General features: G+C 41.4%; 1 protein-coding gene across 1 annotated transcript in view; it reads right to left on the bottom strand.

The window, feature by feature from the left end:
- MYO5A (myosin VA) overlaps positions 1-22,678 on the bottom strand; it is a 106,048-nt gene that overhangs the window by 41,016 nt on the left and 42,354 nt on the right. Inside the window, exons 5-14 of the mRNA XM_052807508.1 lie at positions 21,322-21,478; positions 16,989-17,132; positions 15,615-15,696; positions 14,012-14,119; positions 13,408-13,514; positions 10,621-10,886; positions 9,969-10,050; positions 7,248-7,388; positions 6,326-6,451; positions 4,000-4,083 (exon numbers count right to left, since the gene is read on the bottom strand). Coding sequence (XP_052663468.1) covers positions 4,000-4,083; positions 6,326-6,451; positions 7,248-7,388; positions 9,969-10,050; positions 10,621-10,886; positions 13,408-13,514; positions 14,012-14,119; positions 15,615-15,696; positions 16,989-17,132; positions 21,322-21,478 — 1,297 coding nt within the window. The remainder of the gene's footprint in view (positions 1-3,999; positions 4,084-6,325; positions 6,452-7,247; positions 7,389-9,968; positions 10,051-10,620; positions 10,887-13,407; positions 13,515-14,011; positions 14,120-15,614; positions 15,697-16,988; positions 17,133-21,321; positions 21,479-22,678) is intronic.

Raw genomic sequence — 22,678 nt, forward strand, 5'->3', positions numbered from 1 at the left:
CAGGCTCAGTTTTTGTAAGCGCAGGTTTTTTGTTGAACTCCACACGGGGACAAATGCAAAAAAGCATTCAAGCTAGTAGTATAGTGAGTGGGCCATGACTTAATACTAAACATTTTGTGGGTTTGATCAGTGAGTCTCCTTCTGAAGACAAAATTCTGATTTGAGGTTTTTTTTCATAGAGCCAGCAACAGCTTCCACGTGAAACTGTTAGATACTGACAGCAGTTTCAGAAGTACCAATTGCAATTATATATGGCTGCTTTGATCTAAGGAGGAAACGACAGGGTCCTCTCATATTCCAGTGGTGCACCAGACTCCTTTGTGGTTGAGAAATATCTAGGACACTGAATAACCCAGCAGGCAACAAAGAATATTCCTGCTTTATCACTCTAAATTGAAATAATCAACTTAAAAGAGGAACCATCAACTAAAAAAAATCATTAGCCAAATTTACCTGACTGAAGATCTACTCTCAGGCCAGTGGGAGTGGAGGAAAAACTTGAAATATCTTTCCAAATATCACACAGGGCTTCCAGTTCCCTTTCTCTAATGGCTACAAAATACACCCATATATAATAGCTGCTTTGAAGTAACTTACAGCTAAAAATAACACCACCACGTCTTTCTACTGACAACTATAGCACTTCAGAAGCATTATAAGAGTAAGAAAATCTGAACTTCTCTACCTGTCAATGAATAATCTTTTATCTAGCATCTGTGCATTTTCTCCCAAGAGATAGGAGCATTCAATTTTCAGTACTAGAAAGTGCTTGGGCTAAGTACAACCTAAAAAATAAAAAAACCGGTTTTGCCTTATAAAACTTGGTGAGCATGCACGACATCCAATGAAACATGCTGCGCAACAAAATGGTACTTGTGCCCTGTGGTTGTGCCAGACGGGCTAGCAGGAGGCATCGAACGTTCCTCAGTAGCATTCAGCACAGCACTCCAGCGTAATATAATGACTATGAATGCTACGAAGGTATCCTAAGTTCCTGAATTAAAAAAAGGAGTATCACAGCTTAGCTTTATCTCACCTGAGTCTGCTGGACTAGGAGCACGATCACCTTAGACTACCTCTGTAGCTGGTGGACAAATGACATTTCCAGGGGGTGATTTAGCCTGTCTCCTTCCACTGACTCAACAGAGTTCAGGATGATTGGGCCACCACCACCTCATTCAGCTGCCCGCAGTCAGACGGCGTGAGTCGGTATGCACAGGCATCTGAGCTACAGAGCCAAGTCTTTTCATCCCATACAAAAACTGATCTGAATGCAGCACGCTTTCTCTGAAACTCCTGATGCTCCCACACACCAGGGGTGGGAAGGGGATCCCCAGTGTCTTGACTGCAGATGGCTGACCTCTTCTAAGCTATCAGTACCTAAGACTCATTCCCTTTTCCCAACCCTGGGAAAATCTGCCTGTAAAAATGGGCAAGTGCATTTCAAAGGTGCCACTTTCATAGACACTGCCTCAGTTACTGCATGCAGAAGACAGGAGCAATCTATGGCCGCCTGCAGCAGAGAGCATTGCTGAGACGATCCACACGGTGGGGGCATTCGTGTTTTCCTTTGGTTTTGGTTTCTACTATCTTATAAATTTTCTTTGTTTCACAGAACACTAGGAGCGTTCAAAGAGAGGGAAAACACTGATCAAAGGGCAGATAATTCACGTGGTAGAAAACAGGCAAGCAAGCATTTTTTCCCTGTAATTTTTTCAGACAACTTAACACACATGCTGCTAACAATCTTACAGATCATTTCTTTCAATACAGAGCCACAACACAAGATTTTAACAACATGCCAGTAGCAAGCATAAAGGCTGAGGACTATTGTATTGCTTTCACGATACATGCATGGAAACTGAACTAGTTCAAAGAGGTCTTGTGGGTGGATTTGTAGAGAAGGCCAAAATAAATAGCTAAACACTACAGTGCCTGCCAAGAGCAGCGTGTGTCATGCACTTCGGAAAGCAAAGAAGCATTCGAGCTGTATGCGAGAGTGGGCATGGGCCGGATGACAGATGATGCAGTCAGTTTAGAATTACCTTCTGTTGAATGTGCACAGCAAACCCAGAAAACAGTGACAACAACAACAAAATCAGAAATGCAATCCCACTACAATTACTAATAAAGAAGGCCTGCTGAAAAATAGAAATGAAACATTCTTCTTTTGAAAATCCATTTTCTTCACAGTTGAAATTTATTTTTTTTTTTTTTTTTAAACACTGGTTTGGGTGAAATTTACCATTGAGGAAAACAATGTTGTTTCTTAGTGTTTAGACTGAATTGACTCAACCTACCGAGCCTGCCCAAGCTGTTGTCATGCTCTTATGGCAGCTATGTCCCCATTGTCCCTTACTCCCTCGCCTACATCCTTCAGAGCACCCCTGCACCTCCGCCCTGCACAGCACACTGCCATGCTGTGCATAGCCGGAGCTACACCGGCACCCGGTCCCCGCCAGCTCCCTGAGGATGCTACCCGCCTCCCACACGCACAGCAACTGACTTCACTGAAACCACTTCAACATTTCTCTCAGTGGAAAGCCTGCTGTGGTTTTTCATTATACTACATGTTTCAATCATTTCGCTTCATATATCTGCCCAGAATAGAAACAGAAGAGAAAAAGGTTGGTTTTCCTGATAGAATAGCATAATTTTAAATAGCCTGTCCCTGATACCCATCTTCCTGGGCCATTAGAGCTAGCAAATTCCCAACAGCCATCACAGCGCAATGTCAAGTTAATTGCCTTTACATTTCAGAAGAGCACAACTAACATTTTTGCCATTAAAAAAAGCAGACGATGCCACTGAAGGCCTGTTCTATAATATTCCTTCATGCAGTATTTTTCAGTTCAGATGTGATCTTTCTTTCACAGATATCAAGAAGGCAAGACTCTCTAAATTCTGGTTCGTGTCCTTAGGGTCTATACATTTCATTCCTCTCTCATTTTGCTTCTGGGAACAGAATTTTTCTCTCCTCCAGAAATTTTCTGCTCAATTGTCAGGCCACAAACAAGGAGCTTCTGTTTTCAGATTACAAAATTAAGGGCTTAACTGTTAAGCCTTCTTATACTACTATAGTATAGTAGAAGTCCTCGATGACTTTACAGAAAATATAGTGAAGTTCGGGGTTTTTTTCGGGGCCGGGGAGCGGAACCAAAACAAATAAAAACAAACAGTGAAATCAGTGGCTAAATATAGACTGATCTCACATGGAGCAAAATTAGCCTACAGGACTTTCTAAATTCATACAGATAGACAAGTAAAACACAAACAATGTTCAATTCCAGTTGATCTGGTACCAAAGGCAGAAATATTTCCTAGGTGTCATGGTTTAACCCCAGCCAGCAACTAAGCACCACGCAGCCGCTCGCTCACTTCCCCCCCCCCCAGTGGGATGGGGGAGAGAATCGGGAAAGAAAAAAAGTAAAACTTGTGGGCTAAGATAAAAACAGTTTAATAGGACAGAAAGGAAAAAATAATAATTATAATAATAATAAGACAATAAAAATAATAATAAAAGGATTGGAATATACAAAACAAGTGATGCACTATGCAATTGCTCACCACTCACCAACCGATGCCCAGTCAGTTCCTGAGCAGCAATCCGCACCCCCCAGGCCAACTCCCCCCAGTCTCTATACTAGGCATGACATCATATGGTATGGAATATTCCTTTGGCCAGTTTGGGTCAGATGTCCTGGCTGTGTCCCCTCCCAGGTTCTTGTGTCCCTCCAGCCTTCTTGCTGGCTGGGCATGAGAAGCTGAAATACCCTTGACTTAGTCTAAACACTACTTAGCAACAACTGAAAACATCAGTGCGTTATCAACATTCTTCTCATACTAAATCCCAAACATATCGTTATACCAGCTACTAGAAAGAAAATTAACTCTATCCCAGCCAAAACCAAGACACTAGGTTTATAAGAAACTTTATATGACCCTTAATTCAAGGATTAATAATTGCAAAAGAAGAAAAAAAAAAATCTTTATACTAACCTTACTTGATTTTAGCACCTTAATTTGTTCTTCATAAACTGTGTCTTTATTCTTTTCCAAAAAGCCTTCACATTGATATTCCACCTGAAAACCATCATTTTACAAAAAAAGTAAGTATTAAAAGTATTTAATAAGAATATTTTGCATAGAATTCACCAGCTGTAACTTTCACATTTAAAACAGGTAATTCTCATGGATGTTGAAAAGATCAGCTCCCAAGTCCATCTTTGTTAAATATAGATTTTCCTCAAAGAGTGCTTTCCAGTAAAACGTAAAACATTAAAACATATAGAGATGAATACTGTTATTGCATTATAGCAGATATATTTCAGTGCTGAGAGATGCTTGTGGTAAGACGGTGTGATTGAATGGTTACAGTAAAGGTGAAGAATCAAAATGTGTGTTGAGCATCTCCTGCACTGAAGTTACCAGGGCTGCAAAATTGCATGAAATCCAGATGCAACTCAGAACAAAGTATCTCATCTCACCTTATCAGCTGAGAGGCAATAAGTAGATCTGCCTGCAGCTTATTATGAAGATGCCTCATTTGTACTCAGAAAGACTATTTTTACCAGAAACAATAAAAAGTCTGAATGTTGTGACAATACATAACAATCCTTTATCACAGGGCCGTGGAGTCTCCTGGACCAGAGAACAGTCAGAGCATCAGATAAAAACCTAGTATTTATTTCGCTGTCCTAATTCAAGGCCGAACAAAACCCCAGAACTATTGTCAAAAGTCTGTACCTGAGAATTTGATATTAATTAACGTAAGGATGCTAACTCTCATGAAGTGCCTCACACTAACTCTTCAATCTTGTATCAGCAGAAGCACAGACTATAAAATACAGGAGCAGACCCTTATAGCAATTTTGTTCTTTCAGAGCAGACGGATTGATAGCCATCATCAGCCCCTCTTCCAGTACAGCCATTTATCGGTGCTTACACAATGACACTACACCCCAAGCTGCAAAACATTTCAAAAAATTCCTAGGGCGGGGAAGAAGGCAGAGGATCTCCCCAAGGTCTCTTTACAGCTGAAGGCCCACCCTGAACATTAATTACCTGGGGTACCGTTCATGTCCTTACTGCGGGCGACAATGCCACGAGAGGGCAGCACAATCTCTGCCTTCCCCCAGAGAAGACAACGTCAAGGCACAGAGGTTACTAACCTGCCAGCTACAGCTTTGTTTTTTCCTTCGAGATGTCTGTAGGCATTCACGTAAGCCCACAGGAAAGCCTAAAATGCTTAGCACAGACAGCGCATCAGAGCTTAGAGCTTTGCCAGTACCTGCTTGGAGCTACTTTTAGCTCTCCTTGGCCCTCACTGCTCAGACTAGGCATAGGAAAGCCTTGTTTTCAAATATCAAAGTTTAGCCTAATGAACAGTACATGAAATATTAATTAAACCCTTCTTGTTCTCTCATCCGCCAAATAAAACAGAACTCGTGAATCTAAATAGTTACAGGGATGTTCTTGCTGCTTTCATTTAGGTAACACTAGACGCAACAAGAACAGGACCCTCCTTCTACGCATGAACTCAAGAACCTGGGAGAAATCAAGTGGAGGCAAATAAAGGCCTCCAACCCCCCATGTCAGCACATACAGACCTACTGGTAAGAATCCCAGCACTTCTCCAAACTTTTTTTGACAAAGCTGACAATATTCTGAGGCAGCTGCTTTGTTTAACAGGACAATCAGCTTAAACAGGATTTTATTTTAACCTGAGGAGTTGCTCCGTTTGATGATGCATTGTGGGAGCTGAACAATGCATGCACTCCACTGAGGCACGCCTCGTCCAGCTTCCTAGAAATCGCTGTTCACTGACCAGCAGAGGCGAGGGTGGGAGCAGTACACACTGCTCCGGCGATAAGAAGAAGGGTGTGTTAACCTTCTTCCTGTTTGCACATTAAGATGGCAGCAAAACCAACATCGTTTTGTTGTTGCTCTTTAGTTAAAATTACAGTAAGATACACAATTTTCTATTTTGTGCATTTCTACAGCAAACCTGGAATTGATACAATTATGCTGTGAATTGCAAACGCGCTAAGCTGTCATGTTTCGAAAAAAGGATGGTTGGTGGTTACAGCATGTGACAGGAGTCAGGTGCTCTCGTTTGTGTTCCTGGCTCTGCACAGCTGCCAAGTCAACTTTCTTCTCCTGATCGGGTGTACAGGCAGGCACACGTTTTGGAAGAAGCCTGGCAGAGCCAGGGATGCCGCTGCCCAGTCACTGCCTGCAACAGCCGCCCACCCCAGGATCCCCTCCCGCGCACACGCTCAGCAACACCAGCCACGGAAAGAGTTACTGGAGGAAAAGTCCTCACCTTGTCAGCAAAGTGCTTGATGATAAAAGCCTTATTTGACAGACGTGGTTTTTCAAAGAGGGCACATTTATTCAAATGAGTATTGTAGAGTTTTTGGGCCCACGTGTCATCCGAGCCTTTTGGCATCTATGGAAGAGAACACACAGCCGTTTAAAATGTCTTGAAAACTTTTCAGTAGCGAAAGAAACCAAGGAGATGCGGGACAAGACTTTGTGGTTCGCTTTCAAACTCCAACTCCTTGCATTTCCAGCACTGCCATAAGCAAGGAAGCCAGTAACCAGCTATGGGCTTGCCTTTCTAACACCCCGGACTGGGCACAGCCCAGCGGCAGGTGTAGCTGCTATGTGACACATACAACGCTAATAACGCTTCCAGTGTCACACACCTGAAGGCAGGGATCCAAGAGGTACGTTATCTGACTGAGCAGCATCTCAGCGGGTCAGAACTCATCCACCACCATTAGAGATTTCTTGTGATGCTTTGTGATACACAAGAACCCCAAGCTGAGTTTCCACTGAAGTAGGCACCATACGCCATCCCCTGTACATGGCTTGGCATAAATTAAACTAAGATAAAAGACAAAAGGTGAGACACCGAGCAAGAGGCAATTTGGAGAAATCTGACAGGACCAAAGACTCCACTTGCTACACTCAGGAAAAAGAAAGTTGCCAGAGTCAAAACAAAGGTTGATCGGAGACCCAGACCCAGATACAGATACATGATGGAGAGGAGGGGAAAAAAAAGCACGACTAAACCCATTTTTTCTCCTCCTGTAATTGCCAATTCTGTTTGTACGTTCTCCAAATCCTTTCAACAGCAGAGTGTCAAAATGATAGCTGTATGCAGATGACTTTTCCCTGTGAGGCCCCAGAAGCAGGACGGCTGATGACCTCTTTCTCTATGAAAGCCCTTGAACACACACCTTGCACTCCTCATCCAACAGATCGAGAATTCCCATTTTGGCCTCTATGAGGTTGATGCAAGGCTGATTGTCATAGAAATCAATCAAGGTCCATGGTATTTGTTCCTTCATATATTCTTCTTGTTCCAGCTTAAAGACATGCTACAGGGCAAAAAGAAAACAATTTTCTGTAAAATAAAATGCAGAATAAATACATCGAACTCTCACTTGAATTCATCTTGGCACATTATCCAGGCTGTCAAGTGACACACTAGTTCATAATCCAGGCTGTCACGTGACACACTAGGTTCAACTGAATAAACCCTTTAACAAGTAAGGGTATGAAAAATAAATTAACCTTTTTTCCTGGCCTAAAAACAACAGACTAAATTAAAGCACTTATCCATATTCTCTGCAAATAAGGTCTACTTTTTCCTATCTTTTTACTATATTGTCCTACAATTACTACAAGCTCTTTTCTCTTATAAAAAACCAACACAAAACCCAGAAAAAGCCTCAAGTGCAGGAACAGCAACTTATAAAGTGGGATGTGCCATGAATTTATGGGTTTGAAGTTATGAATACTGCTCTATTTCAAGTAAAATTTCACTATAAATACTTTTCAGTTTGCTTGTAAAAGAACAGAGCTCCATTTTCTCTTAAATGGCTGCTGATTTCTTCTAAGATGACGCATTGCATTAAAATTTACTCTTCAGCAAAAACCTGCAAGAATGACTCTAGGAATATTAGCACAAGAAATCCTTTAAGCAAAATTTTGTGGAAGTTTTATCTGGTATGAAGATCAATAACAATGTAGATGTATATTTATTCAAAAATATTATCACAAAATGAACTGTGCACAGGAGATGAGTTAAAACTTCAGGAAAAATGATAAGATATTAAACAGGCAAACTGTGGTCTTAATAGCACAAGCACCCTTTTTAAAAACAAAAAGAGTGCTGACTCCAGTTATTTTCAATGATGTTTTATCTCCCATTTAAATTTTAATGCCTACTAACTGTTCTGGCAGGCAGAACTCAACTCAGAGCATACCCTACCAAGCAGCAAAGAGCAGTGCCATGGGCAGGGTTTGGGGGGCTACCACAAACACGGGTATTTGTGAGCTGGCCTCAGCTGCCCCCCAAGCTCAGTGCACAAGCCCACAAACACCTCACAGCTCTCTGGCATACATCTGCTAGACAGCAGAAAACTACCCTGACAAAGTGGTTTATCCCTTTTATTTCATTAGCTTAACGCCATCCTTTCCAAAGCAGCGCTCTTTAACGGCGCCCGCAGGAGCCATTCCCACCCCGCCGCTTAACGGCTGCGTTACACGCCAAGTTAATTCCTGACAGGAAAGCCAGTGGTAGCGTTTTATTGGCAAGTCATATCCAACCTAAGTCCTGAAAGAAAACATAAACCCATTTCTTCACTGTAAAGGAATTAGCAATTACGTGGTGAAAAATGTCTTCAGACGTAATTTTCCTCAGGGGCTGTGGGTGGCCAGGCAGGGGAAGGGTGGCCGGGGAGGCCAGGCAGGCTGTGGAGACACAAGCGGTGGCCAGGCAGTGCCCGAGCAGCCTGCCCTCAGCCGGGCTCCAGCTGCCCCGGGCGGCGCATGAAGGCTTGCTGGCTGCCACCGGACACGGGGCTTTAATTTAAAGCAACTTCCACCCCGTGTAGCTGCACGGCAGCCCAGTGGGTCCATGTCCACCGGAGCTGGGTTTGGTAGCCTGGTGGGGCATCAACACACAAGCCTCGTTGCCCTGTCCTTTGTGAGATGAATGCTTACAGCAACGGCGTGACAGGGAAGGGAACACGGTGACAGTGATCTTTACTAAAGAAGCGAACCCTTACAATTCTTGCAGTGACTAGATTTTTGCTCGAGAGCTGAGAAAACTCCAAGATACCTTGTGCTTAGCAGTTACAACATCCCACTTACGGAGCTGAAGCCAGTCGTGGCACTACCAGCACGGACAGGGCACACCAGGGCTGGAAAGCCCAGCCTCCACTCCAGCACCCAGCTTACTCCCCGACACGCATCCCTGCCGCCGGGATGAACAACGGCGCAGGGGGATCCGGTCCTGTGAGCACACGCTGCCATGGAGGTACGCTCGTAAAGAGAGTTCAAAGCTATTCCCGTACTGCAGCACAGCCTAGCAACAGACCTGGCATAAATAACTTGCCTCGTCATTATGCAGGTAAGATATATAATTACAAACATCACTAAGGCTGAGGAAAGAGAGAGAATCGTGATGTCTCTGGAGGAGGGCAAAGAGGCGCCTCTTGCCACACGTCAGTCATCAACTTCAGGATGCGGCTGAAAACCCTCAAAAAATAACGCCAGGAGAGGAAGCGCGGGTGGCAGATTTCCAGCAGCAAAGCCTGGCTCTCTGCTGCCCGTGCACCGGCTCTCGCTGGAGATTACGGAGACACAGCTAACTCCAACTTCATCCGCACGGTGCTCTCATTGACAGGCAGTCTCGGGGTCTTAATTGCCAAGCACTGCTTCTGTCTTATAATTGTTACTGTGATCGGAATTTCAAATAGTCCCAGAGCAGCAGTTAGTCATAAAATCTATTTCTAGGAGATAGTCGATCTTTTCCCATCCCCCAAAGCCCACGGCCAGGACAGCTGGTTAATAGACTGAAGGAATTCATCGTAACCACTAGGGACCCAATTAGCAGGATGGACTTGGGTGAGGGGAAAGGGAAGAGGAAATGCCAGTCATTTCCTACTTACCATATTGAATTGCTGCTGCAGTTTCTCGTTAGCATAGTTGATACAGAACTGTTCAAAGCTGTTGATTTCGAATGTCTCAAATCTAAAATATGCAGATACTCAAAATTACTAGTGCAGTGAAAAAAACTGATTAAATGACCCATAATTTTAAATTCCCTCCCTCCAGTCAAATTCATTGCATTATTCCAGGTATGACCAACCACAATCAAGCAACAAAGCACACAGGGAAATGGCAAATTGCTGCGCATGAGCAATTCAGTGATGCTCCCTCTTTAGGCAGGGATGAGGAACACAGGGAAGAGACTGATGTTCCTGGAGAGCATGTTACGTTATCTTTGTCCTCTCTAGAAGGGCCACCCCGGAGGAACCATGAGATGACAATTCCCTTGTAACTTTCCCCAATGCAATACATAAAGGAACTACCAACAGCAAAAATCTGAAATCCCACTATAAATGTCAAACCTGAAAGTCAAGACAAAGATCTTAGAGAGCATGTCAAAACTTAACACCTACTTCCTTCAGCTGCAATAAGCAGCTGCTCAGGGTTTGGGGTTTTTTGTGCAATCCACACAGCGCTACATGATAAAGACAAAGATGCTTTGCAGTAAGATAATTACATAAGAGGTGTTGTATCTCTGACAAAAAGACTCACCCGTAAATGTCCAACACTCCAATGAAAGAATGCTGTTTTACAGTAGCGTGAAGTGCTTTGTTCACATGATCTACAATCCAGTTAAAGAGATTAGCATAGATATGCTTGGCAAGCGCATCTCTGGCATTGATGGCATGAAGTTTAGAAATTGGCTTGATGTAGGTTTCGGTGGCAGTTGCGAGCTTCCTATGGCAAAGCCAGTGGGCCATCTCTTCATACTCCACGCCCATGAGGTCACAGAAGATGCTGAGGGGTTCATGCTTGGGCTAATAAAAACAATCTCATTAGGTCTTGAAACAGTATTACCAATAGCACACATGCAATCATGCAATTGGAAGAACTGCCTGCTGCAGTAAGCAGCAACAGCAGCTTCCTCAGCTCTCTCTCCTTCAAAACACAATGAGTTCCCTACCCACTTACCACATTTACATCACTGAAGTAAATTACTGATTCACAGTTTCCCCAGAGGCATTTTACTACACTTGTGTTCACCAAAAAGCCCCACACAGGGAACCCACAACCTTCGCAAAAATGAATCACCTAGCTTCACAGGGATGGACTTGGTATTTTGATTTCTTATAACTGACTGTCTCTGTTTTGAGTGAAGAAGCTACAGAAATGCAGAGGACAGGACATCAGCTGTGTGCTGGGGACAGAATGGACTACAGCTCCTGAGTGGTGCTCTCGTCTGCTCATATACATCCATGGCAGGGAGTGACAGGCAATGGGGCATCGCAGCCCAAGCCAAGAATGAAGACGAACAAGTGTGCAAAGGCTGTAGTGCTCTGGTCTCAGTATTTAACACAGTGTTTTCTCAGTGAATTCTGGAGACAAACATTAAGAGATTGGAGCACTCAAATTATGTTCTCTAACTCTCAAATTGGACTGTACAAGTGAAAAAATTGACCTTTGTTTAACCGGGTAAAATCAACTAGCAAGGCTTGCACACTGAGATGGGTATATAAGATTTCTGCATAAAAATCCACGCAGTGTGTTTACCACTCCATGAGTGAAGATACTGCACTTCATGACTAACAAGCAAACCGATAACTAGAAATCAAGGAGGACAGACAGGTCTTTCCTCCTAAGGAACTCCCCTAACACTACTTCCTCATCACGTTCACTTTGCACCCAATGGCTCAACAGCATGCTGACAAGCAGCGTCTTGACAAGGACAGATTATAAGGGAGTGCTGCTACATGCCCGGTAGCTTCAGGGTACATCAGCTTTATCCTTCTACTTCCACGTCCTTATGACTTCTCTGGGGCTTCTTCCAGTCCTTACAGCATACAGGTCCCATGGCAGTGCTGATACACCTCCAAAATCCAGTTAACTAAGCAAGTCTTCTTTCAGTTTAGCCATACAACCTTAACTGGCTCAGAAGACAACAATAAAGTAATAATAATAATGAACACTGCACAAAAGAGTGTCACATTAGGGTTACTCAAGCTGACATTGAACAAACTGATTCATTCACACAGCACCACACAGAGCCCTTCGCTGAGCTCCCTGAAGCACCACCATTGCATCACCACGTCAGTGCTTCCCAGGCAGACCAGTCTGCACTGTGACACAGCTCTGCAATGACATGGCTATTGTCAGAGAACAGCACGGCTCAGGTAGCGGATGCCATTGAGCAGACATTCACCGCCACCTGCTAGATAGATGTTTATCACGTCAGGATAGGATTGCACAGGAACTTGCAGCTTTGTACGAGCTCATTCAGTGGGATTCTTGCATTGGAGATACCCATTACAACACAGACGTGCTGGGGCTCATCAGCTTTCTACCTGTGATCATTAAATGATGCTTTCTTTGTAGTGAAAACCTTTTTAAGACACACCGAAGAGCCAGGCTGCTGCTGTGGTTTCACACCAGCTATCCATTAGATGCCATGGACAGATGGTGTCAGACCAGGCACACTCATCATCTGCGGCCCAATAAGGGACCTGTTGTCTCAGGTCCAGAAACTGCTACTGCAGATTCTTGAGAAAGCAACTGATAGTAAAACGAGAAAAAAACCCCTGCAACTGTTGCTACTATTTGAAGAGAGAGAAAGATGAAGGCTGTGTAGTCCAGCAGTAGACATTCAAGGAAAGGCAAAAGGAGAAACTGGCCACTTGTGAATCCAAGAAATCGAAGAGTGACAAGCCAGATCTTTTTTGTTTCTCATCTGCAGAATATGGACTTCAGTAAGAAGCCTTGGTCCTCACTGAATGAGGAGTTTTTTTCAGATCAGACTATGCAGTCCTCCTTGTCGACCACCACAAAGGTAAAAAGGACTGCTAAAACCATGACACTTAGATGAGTCACATGAATCATATCTGTATATCCTATGCTAATGTCTAGACATCCCAGAGGACTTTGCGAAGCATTTGCTTTGCAGTTATTTAGGCCATTTTGGCATTTAACATTAAAAAAAAATCCTGCAAAGCATTTACTGTGGGCAGGGAATGTATTCATGTAGGAATATAAAGACCTAAGACACCTGTCCAGGACTTCAAAGCAAGCCTGTCTGGTAGACTTTTCTAGGACAGATCAATTACAGTTTTGAAACAAAATTAAGGCAGCCACTGTTATAATACAGACAGTACTGTCTAAAGCCTCTAAACTGAGAAGAGTTGAATCCATCTGCAAAAAGAACTGTGGAAATGTTAGCAAATTAGAAATAAACACACTGCTTGCGTTTTTATATTGTTACTCCTTTTCAGAAGAGGTCCCTGCAAACAAGCAGAAGGCAGAACTGTCAGAATAGAAACCATGGCCTTCAGTTCATCTACTACTCACAGGAATAGTGCAGCTGTCAGAATCCCGAGATGCAAACTCCACGTTGCCCAGGTGAAGGATGCCAGCAAGGATTCGAAAAATTCCCATCTGGTAGGAATCACTAATCCCTGAAAAATGATGAATAAACTGTTTTGAATGGAGAGAGAAATAAAGAACCACGAGCTGCAGTTGATGGAAAATTTTATTAAGAAGAGAAAAATGGTGACCGCTGTGTGTTTTTTTCAGAGACTTTGGCATTTGACAGTACTGCTTGGCTCCACTTCTATTAAAAATGTTTTATAACCAGATGCAAAAAAAATCCATTAAAATGAACTACTTAATTTGCTGTTTCAAAGTGTTTTGTCAGTGACCTCCAATGCTTTATATGCTACACCAAGGGAATCCACCATTTACGTTCATATAACACATGCTTCTCCTACACTAGATGAGTGATACCACTGCAATTTAAATACCTTCTTCATGCAATGAAAGTATCTCAGTCCCAAAGTTTATCAGACTCTCCTGTTTTTACACACAACAGAGTATGAAGAAAATATACAGAAACAATGTAGAAAACACTTGCTGGTATATCGGATTTGGGATATGACTGTGTTTTACAAATTACCTAGCAAAGTGCAGGCCTGCCTGGTGTTTACCATTTCCTTAGCATCATTGACACCATCGATCACAGGGCTTCCACCTTGCTTTGTATAGTGAAAGTAATTTGCATTCCCTGTAAGAGAAAAAACACATCTTTTACACAGACTGATGCAGAAATTCACAGCACATCTGTAAATCTGTGTAACGATTAAGTTGCTCCTGGCAGAATCCATGATTTGAAATATGTCAGTATATTTTTGCCTTCTGGCTTAGAGGACCCACTTATTCTGGAGAATTTTTTCAAGATTTAACAGTGCAAATAAGTATTCTTAAGCTACCTGGTTCCTACAATAGGCCCTCAGGCATATTCTCTACCTAACCTTGATTCAGACTTCCACACCTGTGGAATAATCACTTTGGAAGCAATTATTCTCCAGGTCTGAGCCAACCACCCAAGTGGTAGGTGCAAAGTTGACAGCAGCAGCACTTTGAAACTCTGTGGCAGATATTATTATGCTATTATTGCATCAGGATATTTAAAAAATTCTATTTTGCCCATTTTCTTCTCATTTCTAATTTATGGTCTGGTTTAGTCTTACGAGTAACTGTAATCCGTTCTGAGAAGTTGTGGTTGGAGAACTGATAGCTTCATACCACTGTGGGGACAGCACTGGGCTTCACTGGGAGAGCAGTAGCTCTCCTGGGTACTGTGTAAATTCCTACAGTTTCAGTGGCCATGCTTCCAGCTGCAGTAACAGACTCCTTATCTTCTGATCTGCTAAGGTTTCAAGAATGTTGAAAGAGGAGTCTGCTAAATGGCTTCCTTAGTTATAATTACATCAGTTTCTTTCTTTCCTGTGTCAGCAGATGTGAATCCTAAATGTGCCAGGATGGTGCTGAAGAGCAGAGAAACACTTTAAAACCAGAAAGATATTTCAGAAATTAGCACTGACAAGCTGTGCAGTTTTCCCACTGTGAAGTTAACTTTAAAAAATATACAAGAAGCACTGAAATTTATATTCAATTTAAAAAATGATCAGGTGATTGCCGGTCCCAAGGCCATCATCACGCCTTTCTTTTACAAAGTACCAGTTCCTGTTAAATGAGAAACCTTTCCTTTATCAAAATTTTAATTTGAAAAATGAAAAATTTCATTAACAGTTTTGTGATCACTAGGTTAGCAGAGATGGTAAAGTAATTGTTGGTAACAGCCCAAGTGAAAGTATGCAGATGCAAAATAAAGCTTTTCAGGTGCTTATACCAGAAATGGTAAAATTATCTAGTAGCTGGAGCCATGGAAAAAAGGTTTTAAAGGACCAAGAGAAGAGAATTTCACCCTCGCCACTGGAAAGCTACTCTGGAATCCAGGACATAGTAAGTCCTAGTGATTAGAACTGCAGTGTATTAGAGTATGCTGAAGAAACAAATGTGTTACTTTCGTTTTATCTAAAAACTACAAAGTCTGAGATCTGCCATTTTAGTTATTTTCAATATATTTTAGTATTTGAAGGTTTAAAAGTTTAGAATTTAAAAGCCAGCAATTCTTCATTTAGTTCTATGGCTCAAAAAGCTCAGAGATGCTGCTTTGTACCTACAATTGCACAACACAATGAATGTGAATTTCATACCTAATCGTAGAGTTTTAAACTCAGGTAATGCTGCAGAGGCACAAAGTTGGTAAAAGATGTGGTAATTTCTCTCCTCTTCTGCCTTTAAAAAGAAAGGAATTGATTATTTTTCACAACTTAACAAGTGCCAGAAACATCCACGAGTACAAAAGAATTATTATGTTTAATGCTTTCTCTAGCATTACATTAAAAGCATAGAAGCCACATGGAAAAAGGAAAGATAAATCAGCATCTATCATTTCCTTGTTGATTAATTTAATCCATTTTCAACAGCAAGTAGCATGCAGATATTTTCATTTCAAAAAAATGTATGATTTCACTTTTCAGAACGGTGGATTACTATTAAATATAGATCAGGATTCTATGGGTGGGTGAAATGATCATACTTAGAAGCTTTTCATTTTCCAAAAATAACTAATACCATTTGCCTCAGCATTTATAGTAAGCTGGTGAAGGGAGTATCTTTCTTGCCAAGGCAAAGCTGGAATTTTAAAATGAAGGACAAACACAGCTCAGAAGGTTATGACTCATGACCAACACCATAATTCTGAACTTGAGCACTCTAAATTTCATAACTTCAAACAAAACAAAAAAAGAAAAATACTCTCTTTCAGCTAAACCGTGTGCAATAAGGCTCTCATTTTTAAAATATACAACAGTATTTCACAAAACACCCCTACATAATGCAAACCTCTCATTTTTTAAATATACAACAGTATTTCACAAAACACCCCTACATAATGCAAACTGTAATTATTTATCTTATACCTTTAGGCAGCCACTCAAGGATAAGTCATTTTTACTGAGCTCTAGACTATAAGGTAGGCAAAGATGGAGGAGGAGTGTGGGAGACAAAAAGGTTGTGGATTTGTTCAAGTATGAAATACCAAAATGAAGAGAGTTCAAGAAAGATGAAATTACATATTCTCATTTGCCTAAATAATGGCAATTAAGACTCATTTGTAATTATTGCAATAGCAGTGAGTTTTAACAAGAGATTGAAAGTGAGCTAAGATGGCAGCTTTAAAAACCACAACAGAGAGCTCTTCTTGAGCATGAGTGGTTTCTGCTAGGTTTTGAAGCCCTACTCTACAATACTATGGTAAGCACAAACTCATACCTAGTAGTGCACTGGAAGTATTTAATGTTTAAATACACAGCCTTTTTAATACACATTTTACAGCTACGAATAATTCATATAATGAAGGGCTGACTTGGTTTTCTTTTTCTCCCCCCTTCCCACATGTGCTATATTACAAATACACTATTACAGTCATCTCTTAGGAGAGATAACTAGTATAATCAAGCAATAGCTTTTTTTTTTTTTTAGCATAGTCACACAAATATACAGTGAGATGATTACATCAGTATTACCTGAAACACCACTCTTGATTTTTCCAAGAGGTAAGTTCTCATGTTAGCACCAATGATTCGATACCTCTTATCAAAACCAATCTCAATGTATTTCCCAAAGCGACTGCTGTTGTCATTCCTCGTAGTTTTGGCATTTCCAATAGACTGAAAAAAGAGAATATTGTAAAGGTTAAACAGCTTTTAGAGATTATCAAATCTATTTAATCATCTACATGACTCATAAACACTTAACAACATTAATTTTGTCCTGGTTTCAAAATAATCAAGAATTTAATAAAGAACAATCTCCACCTGGTCAGCCAGTTACACCAAAATATGGTTATTTCATGAACGCAAGATTGGGAGCTGATCTCCCTAGCAATGATTTCACTTCCACGTAGTCTAATTTTCCAGGTGAAAATCCTTTTATTGCTCTCTGAAGTCTTCTAAAAGGAATCAAAGAGTCTAACAGAATGCTCACATACACCTTCTTCTGAGGACTTAATAGAACTATAATAATTATTTCACACTGTATATATTCATATATGTATGTGTACAGATATATGTATAGTACTTGCAACCTCTGTAAGTCTACCTATCATAAACCCATAGTCCAGCAAACAGCCCCTATGTCCTGTCGGGCTAACAATTCATTATTATTACTCTACAATGAACCACATTTCCAAACTACTTCTGCAAACATATCATTATAAGATATTTACTGTGTGCCTAAATATAACCTAAAAATTAACATGTACAGAATCATGTCATTTGCTTGAAACTGAATCCCTTCCATAGCAGCTTGGTTACCGACTCGGAGACAGTCTTCAATGCTGCCCTATGTGCCTAACTTTCTTAGATTAATTCCATACAGCTTCATACACAATAAACAATATTCAGTGTATTTCCTCTATAATACGTGGTTTTGGGATGCCCAGGGCAAACGATGACTGTGGCTCCTAAACGGTCTTAGTGCATGTCTGCCTTACCTCATCAGCGTTAGGATTCACCCCACAACAGGCACCAGCTGGATCTATCAGAATTCAAGGCATGCAAATCGCAACATGCTGAACTTCAAAGAAAAGCATTTTCTCTTCTCAATTAGATCATGTTTTAGACATCACATAGCAAGTCACCTTCCAAAAAAATCCTCAAGATATCTCTGTTTCAAAAGGAATGGCATTTGGGAGTAATTCAGATACGGCACACTGTGTTTTATCATATGCCACTGTGTGTGTGTGTGTTATCAAGTACCTAACTCCGAAACTAAAGATAACTAAAGAACACAGAGCTGTATGTATGTCCTACTTTCCTAGTTCGTGTAGCCATCCATAAGAACTGTGTACTGAAATAAAACTTGGGAAAAACAAATGAGAGTAAATAGCAACGCTGCGTATCGGTATTCCAAATCTGTAAACAAAAGGCCAGTGAATCAGGAAGGGCTAGCTGGGTACAGCATGGGAAGCGGGGATTAGGCTTTCAGAAACCCCATTACGGCAGCAGCAGCACGCACGCCTGACCGAGCAGATGTCAAAGTGGGCATCAGATGAACAGTTGCTATAAAGGATGTAAGAACAAATTGCATCTCTGTAGTTCTACGGAATATGGAATTCATTCAAACTGAATGTATTCAAACTGCATTTCTCGTGTTTTAAAATTATTGGTGCTGTGATATGTTTTGTTGTTGTTGGTAGTAATATAATATTACAATATTTCCAGAAACCAGCTATTACTTTGAAAAGTATTACTTATAAAAACAGTTAAGAAAGTCTTTGGTATTATAAGATTGCTTACCAGAGTACATACTAAGCTGAACAATTAGCATAGCTATACAGGGTAACAAAAGAATGAGAGGCAGGAAATTACATATAAAGATGTGGTTTAAGACTTCACAATTTCTGTATCTGCAATATGAAAACTGTATGTAGTCATTGACTAGAAAACCAATTATTCAAATAGTTGCTAGAAATGTATAGTGGTCACTTGATATTACAGAGTATCTAGTAGGCAAAGATGATGTGAAATTCTGACACTAATGATGGTAGCTCATAAAATGCTGATGTTTAGGTTGTCCAAATAGAAATTAAAAGATAAAATTACCTTCTGCTCCTAAGATTTTACAATCAACTTAGCAAATGAGGAGTTTCCTGCTTCTAAAATGAAGTATTCATTTTCTTCCTAATCTACATGAGTTAATTTGTGTTTCTGCTGACTTATCAACTGAAGAGTTCGAAACATTAATTTTGCTATCCTAGAGTCTGTCTCAACAGCACATTTCACAACACTCACTCTAAAGCTTATTTAAAGTTCAAGCGTTTGAAGTTAAAAGGATAACTTTCATCCAATTATAACAACGTTTAAAGTAACTGAAATTTTAGATATACCCAGGTTCATGAAATCGTTGTTACCCCTAGAAAATAAAAATAAAGCACCTTGATTGTTTTTTACTGGATGAAAAAAGGCATGGATGGAAAGTTTATTTCTAGTCCTCAATTAAAACTTCCTTGCCTTGGAAACTAAATCAGACAATTAGTGGTGAGCTGATGGCCACTGACTGGGAGGTGGGGTCCAAGGAGTGAGAGAGAATGACGTTTTGTTCAGGCTTTGAGACCGAACAAAAGAAGTGGCACAGGGAAACCTGCAGGCAGTTTGTATTTCACCCAGCAAACAAACAGCAAACTGCAGACCCATCCTGCAGAGTCTCCTACCGTAGCTGTCACTTACCAGACAGGCAGTGAGGACGCGGCCGCCTGCCTGGCCCCAGGTACCACCGCCGTGGTATGCAGGGGAAGGCAGACGAGGCGCTGGGCACCCCCTGGGTCCTGTTAGCCACGCACCGAATCTCAACGTGGCCAAGGATGGTATGACACTTACTGCAAACATTGGAGCAGTGAAAGGAGCACTCTGAGATTAGCTCACACCTGCAAAACTGCCATTGCTCCCCAGGGCCCAGGCTGCTCCCACCAGGGCAGGTGCAGTTCAAGGCAAGGCTCAGCTCCCCGGGCTTCCTCCTGTACCTGGACATTCGGATCCCTCAACAGCAGAGCCCACTGCCACTCATGGCACAGCTTGTTTTATCCCACAAAACAGTTTCAAAACACCACACAGCACCACAAACCAGGCACAATTACCTTGTGACAGAACACACACAACTGTGACGGGGCAGCTATAGTTTGAGTACCATGAACTCCTCAGGCCAGGAGGAAAGAAGCAATAAAACATAGTTAATTTTTAAAAATACCTGAGAAAGAAAACAACGGCAGCATTTTGCATTTCACGCTTCACTGCACACACTCCATTTACTCATGTCTGTCCACTAATACTTCACATTATTGCATAGAGATGCTAAACATCTACCAAGGCATCAGTCGTCCTAAGCATTTTCTTAGGTTGTCCACAGGCACGCGCATGCGCATGCTTATGGACGGTGCTACTTCTCTCAAGGAATTCCCCCAAGACTTTCTCTCTGATGAATCATTTAACATAGTTCCTTAACTTCAGCTACAACTCAAACCTACACACATAGGCAAAGACACAAAAAACAATTCAGATGAGCCTAAGAAATGTGTTCTGCTTGGCCACGACATCAGAATTACAGCGTCTAGTGAGCTTCCCAGAGAACAAAGATCCTGAAGCAGAAGGGAACTGCACATGTTATCTCACAGTCTAAAGCCAGCACCTATGCTCCCATGCCGACGGCTTTGGGACTTGACTACAGTTAGTTTTGCTAATTTCCAGAACTGAAACATTAGTCTGAGCTAACTGTAACAAATTTATATCTTCTCTTGTGTTTTTCCCCTCTGAAAGAAACTGTGTGCATCTCATGTAACTTTGCTTTCTCAGTCTATCTTCCCTAATCACATTTCCTAAAATTGAACATTAGCTTTACTCAACAACTCTCTTCACTTCAAAGTATAATCTACCTGCCCCCACTATGTGATGGGGTACATGTTCAGTGGGTAAGACCAGAAGTTTTAATCCTCTTCGGAATTTTACACACAAAAACGGTCTTCTGCACTTGCATTTGGCAAGTGGTGTGGGAACTACCAGTGTTACAAAGCTGAATAGATTTAAAGCAGTATTCATACAAAAATTACTTTGTTATGTGAAACACATTAACAATACCGAAACATTACCTCCCATCTTCTCTCAATCTTTCGTAAATACTACCCAAAATGATGCCTAAAGCACCTTCTGGTAAATGGATTAAACCCAAAATGTTAAAATATATTTATTCTAGGTTCTTTGATCCTTAAAAAAAAAAGTATGGATTGCTCTCTCTTTTGAATGTTTATATTAGGCCCAGAATAATAACTGCTGCTGGAGGGTGGGGATAGTGCGGTAGCTCTCTTACCTCCATGATGGGGTTGGAGGCCAAGACTTTCTCCTCAACATTGGCTTCACTGGCAGACCCACTGACCGTGGCAAAGTACCTCATGGCATACTTAGCAGAGACGGTCTTTCCAGCTCCAGATTCCCCACTGACAATGATTGACTGATTTCGCTCATCTCTGAAACACAAAGACGTGTTAATTACCAGCTGTTCTCTCAAGGACACTTGTCCCCAGCTTGGCAACAACCCTTCCACCATAAATGTTAGCAATACAGCAATAACGTAAATGCATGTGGCACATAAAAGGCTGTTAGTGACCAAGCTGCCTGAATGGCTGATTGGACTGCCTGCAGCCGGGATGCTCAGACAGGATTGATGCTGCTGCGACAGTCCAGCCAGCCAGCAGAGCTGCTCTAGAGAACCTGGCTACAGTAAAGTACCTGTTACCACTATTCTCTACGTGCTTCGGCAGCTACTTCTAGCCAGAGTCTGTGGTACAGTGCTCCACTAAATTATCAGTGCTCGTTAGTAAAGATCATTAATGCCATCTTACAGACAGAGAAATCAACAGCAGAGTCAGCAACAGAAACCTTTCGTCCTTCTGATCTAATCACCAGCTTTTCCCAGAATTGTTCTGAATCTGAAAAATTCAAGCAGGGCTGTTCAGGACACAGATAGCAGCTCTGGAGTGAAGACAATCCCTTTGTCGTAAAGTAATTTCTTCTCATTTAAAAAAAATAATCTCCATTTGCTACTAAAACAATTGTCTCTCATCTCAAAGAGGGCTCAATCCATAAACTCCAACTGTATGACTAATAAACACACTACAAAATAACAAGGATAGAAATTAGCATTTATATAGCCTGAATCTTTTAAAATAAAGACTATGCATGCTTTATACAGTATTTTATATTTCCAAAGCAAAAGAAGTTAAAAAGAACTAGATTTCAAAATACTCCTATGAGCTGCGTAAGCTTAACTCTATCTTACATACTGGAAAGCAGAGAAAGAAGCAATAAAATTTTACCCCAAAGCTTTACAGAGCTGGAGCTGGAACACAGAAAGTATAGCCAAGCCCCAGACCAGGCTGCACCTACAGCACAGTGACTGAATGAAATTTCAGGCACGCACACGTTCAGGCAGCACATATACAGTCTGCATGGCCTCCAAACGCCTGCTGAGGCCCTCAGTAAATGCTATGCAAGGGAAGCAAAGAAATATGCATAGAAAAACTATTTGTGGTTTCTGTAGCCTAAAGGTCCTCCAGAAGATCTGGGATTCTATTTCCGAGATGGTAAAAAAAAAAAGCTGTTGATGAAATTATGAGGCTAAATTACAGACCATGTTGTTACTCTCAAGCTGTTACCTATCTTCAAAA

This window comes from Harpia harpyja, chromosome 14, assembly GCF_026419915.1.
Source record: "Harpia harpyja isolate bHarHar1 chromosome 14, bHarHar1 primary haplotype, whole genome shotgun sequence".
NCBI classification, from domain to species: domain Eukaryota; kingdom Metazoa; phylum Chordata; class Aves; order Accipitriformes; family Accipitridae; genus Harpia; species Harpia harpyja.